This window comes from Salmo salar, chromosome 20 (genome assembly GCF_965601325.2).
Source record: "Salmo salar chromosome 20, fSalSal1, whole genome shotgun sequence".
In the NCBI taxonomy this organism is placed as follows: Eukaryota; Metazoa; Chordata; class Actinopteri; order Salmoniformes; family Salmonidae; genus Salmo; species Salmo salar.
In genome coordinates, this window is record NC_138310.1 from 28,123,429 (window position 1) to 28,129,269 (window position 5,841).

General features: G+C 39.2%; 1 protein-coding gene across 1 annotated transcript; it reads right to left on the minus strand.

Moving 5' to 3' along the window:
- Positions 1–510: 510 nt before the first annotated feature.
- LOC106580391 (chemerin-like receptor 1) lies at positions 511–5,401 on the minus strand. The gene is made up of 2 exons (XM_014161397.3): positions 5,316–5,401; positions 511–3,863 (listed from the first exon to the last, which is right to left on the minus strand). The coding sequence occupies exon 2, from the start codon at positions 3,849–3,851 to the stop codon at positions 2,808–2,810; it is 1,044 nt and encodes a 347-aa protein (XP_014016872.1). The 5' UTR covers positions 3,852–3,863; positions 5,316–5,401; the 3' UTR covers positions 511–2,807.
- Positions 5,402–5,841: the final 440 nt, after the last annotated feature.

Below are 5,841 nucleotides of genomic sequence, written 5' to 3' on the forward strand. Positions count from 1 at the left end.
ATAAAATGCAATTGTGTTCGTTTCCGTAGTTTATACCTGCACAACCCATAACCCCACCACCACCATGAGGCACTGTTCACAACATTGACATCAAACTGCTCGCCCACACAACGCCATACACATGGTCTGCAGTTGTGAGGCCGGTTGTACGTACTACTAAATTCTCTAAAACAACATTGGAGGTGGCGTATGGTAAAGAAATTAACATTAAAGTCTCTGGCAACCGCTCTTGTGGACATTCCTGCAGTCTCCATGCCAATTGCACGCTCCCTCAAAACTTTAGACATCTGTGGCATTGTTTTGGGTGACAAAACTGCACATTTTAGAGTAGCATTTTGTTGTCTCCAGCACAAGGTGCACCTGTGTAATGATCATGCTGTTTAATCAGCTAATGATATGCCACACCTGTCAGGTGGATGGATCATCTTGGCAAAGGAGAAATGCTCACTAACAGGGATGTAATCAAATGTGTACACAACACTTCAGATAAATAAGATTTTTGTACACATGTAACATTTTGGGGATCTTTTATTTCAGCTCATGACACCAACACTTTCCATGTTGCGTTTATATTTTTGTTCAGTGTATGCAGTATATACACTACCGGTCAAAAACAATTGAACACCTACTCATTCAAGGGTTTTTCTTTATTTTTACTATTTTCTACATTGTAGAGTAATAGTGAAGACATCAAAACTATAAAATAACAAATATGGAATCATGTAGTAACCAAAAAAGTTTTAAACAAATCAGAATATATTTTATATTTGTGATTCTTCAAAGTAGCCAACCTTTGCCTTGATGACAGCTTTGCACACTCTTGGCGTTCTCTCAACCATCTTCATGAGGTACTCACCTGAAATGCATTTCAATTAACAAGTGTGCCTTCATAAAAGTTAATTTGTGGAATTTATTTTCGTCTTAATGTGTTTGAGCAAATCAGTTGTGTTGTGACTTGGTAGGTGGGGTATACAGAAGATAGCACTATTTGGTAAAAGACCAAGTCCATAAGAACTGCTCAAATAAGAAAAGAGAAACAACAGCCCATCATTTCTTCAAGACATGAAGATCAGTCAATACAAAAAAATTTCAAGAACTTTGAATGTTTCTTCAAGTGCAGTCGCAAAAACCATCAAGCGCTATGATGAAACTGGCTCTCATGAGGATCGCCATAGGAATGGAAGACCCAGAGTTACCTCTGCTGCAGAGGATAAGTTCATTAGAGTTACCAGCCTCAGAAATTGCAGCCCAAATAAATGCTTCACGGAGTTCAATTAACAGACACATCTCAACATCAACTGTTCAGAAGAGACTGTGTGAATCAGGCCTTCATGGTTGATTTCCTGCAAAGAAACCACTGCTAAAGGACACCAATAAGAAGAAGAGACTTGCCTGGGCCAAGAAACACAAGCAATGGACATTAGACCAGTGGAAATGTGTCCTTTGGTCTGATGAGTCCAAATTGAGATTTTTGGTTACAACCACTGTGTCTTTGTGAGATGCGGTGCGGGTGAACAGATGATCTACACATGTGTATTTCCCACCTTGAAGCATGGAGGAGGCGGCCTTATGGTGCTTTGCTGGTGACACTGTCTGTGATTCATTAAGAATTCAAGGCACACTTAACCTGCATGGCTACCACAGCATTCTGGTTTGTCTTAGTGGGACTATCATTTGTTTTTCAACAGGACAATGGCCCTTACACACCTCCAGGCTGTGTAAGGGCTATTTGACCAAGAAGGAGAGTGATGGAGTGCTGCATAGATGACCTGGCCTACATAATCCCCCGACCTCAACCAAATTGAGATGGTTTGGGATGAGTCAGACTGCAGAGTTAAGGAAAAGCAGCCAACAAGTGCTCAGCATATGTTGGAACTCCTTCAAGACTGTTGGGAAAGCATTCCAGGTGAAGCTGGTTGAGAGAATGCCAAGAGTGTGCAAAGCTGTCATCAAGGCAAAGGGTGGCTACTTTGAATAATCACAAATATAAAATATATTTTGATTTGTTTAAAACTTTTTTGGTTACTACATGTGAAATTGCAAATGTGAATGTTTTTTACATGTAAACTTGCAATACATGGGAGGAGAAAACACGTTATTCTCCTCACATGTGAAAGGTGGTGTTAACTTGTAAACTCTAAATTTAATACATGTGAACATATGGATTCACATGAGAAAGTTTCAGCTTAACATGTGAAAAAAGCTATTTCACAATTTGTAAGAGATATTAGTACAGCATGAAGTTCCAAAGGCTTCACGTTCATCCAAAATAATTGTTGACCAACAGCGGTTTTGTGAAGTATAAACACAGGGCTCTTCAATTAGATTCTCAGCTCCTCTATAGGATATGTAATTACACTTGACCTTTCAGTGTCACAGCAGATGAGCTGACAGATGAATGTTGGCACGATGGGCTGAATTACATTTCATGGTACAAATCTGATTACACAAAAACCTGTCAACTAAAAGATTGGTGATGCATGGCAGGAAATGCAGACAACATACAGTACAATATTGTTGCTCATGTTACTTGAGTGGTGATGAAAATTACATTCAACTACATTTGAACAATACCGTTACAACAACTGTGTGGGTGTTACAGGAAACCACTTTAAATTAGTTATTTCCTCAGGGTTAAAACATTTGCATAGTTTGCATTACAGTTGGCTAAGACAGAGCAAATCTTATATTGTTACAACTATGGACCTTAATATGTGAACTTAATGGGTTATTGTATTGGCAATATATAAAATATACTTAAAAGGGGCATAAGTCTGCCCTGTTTTACAATATTTGTTGAAAGGCAATCAGACATTTGTATAAACTTTTGAATCAGCCTGGGAGAAAGAGGTCCCTCTACTCCTTGAAGAGCGTTCCTCCTCATCAAAAGCATTTTCAATCTTAGAAAGGAAAGAGTTACAGCATTTCTGCTTGAAGTCTTTGCCCATGAATGCATACAGAAATGGGTTCAGGCAACTGTTTGCACTAGCCAGAGTTGCAGATATATTTAGCCCTTCATGAATAACAGTTAGAGAAGTTTGATCGCGGGCTTTAAGTTCCAGAAGGATGAAGACATGATATGGAAGCCAGCTGATGAAAAATATGGCTATCAGTGCAGTCAGGACTCTGAAGGGTTTGGAGGACCTGGTCATCCTGTTGGTCCTCAGTCGCAGGATGAGGATAGAGTAGCAGAAGATGATGATGAGGAGCGGGAGCACAAAGCCACTGATAAATCGACTGACAGCTACAGTTATGTGACTGTTTGGGTGTGGGTAATAATTCAAGCACTTTATGCCATCTGTGGTTACTTGACGAAACACTGTGGAGGGAATGCTCAGTGCAACAGAGACGGCCCAGGCAAGAACCACAACTGCAGAGGCTTTCCTCACGGTTCGCTGGTTCTGGGCCCAAACTGGGAATACGACAAGTAGATAACGGTCAACACTGATGACGACCAGGAGGAAGATGCTACTGAACATGTTGAGGAACATCACAAAAGAGGTGAACTTGCACATGAAGTGCCCTAAGATCCACTCCTTTGTTACCATGTAGATTATGTTGAAGGGGAGACAGGCACAGAATATGAAGTCGGAGATGGCCAGGCTGAGGTACCAGGTGGTGTTGACCGTCTTTTTCATCTTGAGACCAGCTATCCAGATGACCACCCCATTCCCACAAACCCCCAGCAGTAAGATGACCACATTGACCACAAGGAGTATGACCCAGCCTCCTTGTGAACTGGCTGATGGATCCAGTGGTTGGCCAAATGAGGACTGAGTTGGGGGGGAGTTGCTATCATCATACAAATAATCATCATTCGTTGTAATTGTGTCTAATGTCCCTGCTGCCATGGCTCTCTCGTTCTGTCCAAACACAAGTATAAAAATCAGCTTTCTCAGAGAAAACAAACAGTAGGACCTTTGAATATAATTTCATTCAATACATTAATTTAAGATTTGAGGATTGAAATGTCAGTATTTTGAATGTTATTGAAAAGCTTTAGCTGTGTCAACTCAGAACATTTTCTTAAGTTAACTAAGTGATAAAATATTAGTTGCATTGTAATATATTCATACCATTTTATGTCCGTGGGGTAAAACAAATCAAAAAACACAATGCCTTGTCACGTCCTGACCAGCAAAGGGGTTATTTGTTATTGTAGTTTGGTCAGGACGTGGCAGGGGGGTGTTTGTTTTATGTGGTTTGGGGTTTGTTGGGATATGTGTTTATGTAGGGGGGTGTTTGTTTAGAGTATTCCGGGGTTTTTGGTTATGTTCTATGTTTGTATTTCTATGATCTGTCTATGTTGTGTATTTCTTTGTGTTGGCCTGGTATGGCTCTCAATCAGGAACAGCTGTACATCATTGTTGCTGTTTGGGAGTCATACTTAGGTAGCCCTGTTTTCACATGTCCCTTGTGGGAAGTTGTTTTTGCATAGCTGTGTGTGTGTGTGTGTGTGTGTGTGTGTGTGTGTGTGTGTGTGTGTGTGTGTGTGTGTGTGTGTGTGTGTGTGTGTGTGGTGTGTGTGTGTGTGTGTGTGTGTGTGTGTGTGTGTGTGGCCTGCGATACTGAGCGTTTTCTTGTTTTGTTTTTGTTAGTGGTCTAATAAACGTTAAAATGAGCACTCAACCCGCTGCGCCTTGATCCATTACATACGACGACCGTGACAATGCCATTAAATGGCACACTACGTCATGAAAATCTCTTATTGACACAAATGCATGATTTACTTGAAGGTACAAGTTATCTGCACTTGGTTTTAAGCTATGCTTTTATAATGACCTATTTTAAGGGTTCCTTATTAATTTATTTAAATTCAGGAACTGAAATTGAACCTCAACTTGAATTGCAGCCTCCACCTAAACCTGGTCAGGCACAGCATCCAATACATAACACTGACTTTGGCCCTTTGGATATTACAGAGGCTGCAGGTGCATATATTCTGAATCTTGTTTTGTAACTCTTGATAAACTAATGTAATTACACTCACTTTTCAAATAAACTGTTCACCCTGGATTCACACAGCTTGAAATAATACTTTTTAAATGTTTGTTCATGTTTTGAAAATAACTTTTTAGTTATTAGATTTGATTATTTATTTATTTTTATTTTGGTGTGTCCAACACAAAGATGGTTGGACACAATTTGTTTCTGTCACAACTACAGGTATTTATGACTTTTAATTAGATAAAGGAATACAAAATGCATGAAACATAAACAATGTTGTAACCAAGTTAACATAATGCCTAATAAGTGTATATCAATTGACATTCCATCCCTCAAAACATTGGATTTAATCAGAAAAAGGCACTCACCACACACACAACAGAAACAGCCTGCTGCGAATCACAAATGCAGTTTAGTAGGGGACAGTACTTTTTCTGCTTGTCGTACTCATTTCCTTTTAACAAGCAACTTCTCTTTCTGTGGTTTACACCAAATATTTACATAAATAACCACAAACATGGTCCAATACAATACAAGATCATCGCTTAGTCAGCTTCTTCAGAGAAACAAATTAAACAGGTAGATTGAACAGAACAATGCTTGTGTTTTTACAAATACATGAACAATTCCAACTTCCAATGAGTTCACAGCGGTTGTATGAAATGTGTTTTCCATGTATTGTTCAACCTGAATATCAACACAGGAGTCTCCAATTATTTTCTCCATCCTGGTCTCAGAGCATATTGTATTATTCTGTATGTAAATCTGAGATACTCCATTTTGTATGAAATGTTACGTTTCGTATGGTATGTATTCATTTGTGGATGTCCATCACCCATTTCGTATGATATGTTACGAATTACAATTTCTATTATATGTTATGAATTTGCAAAA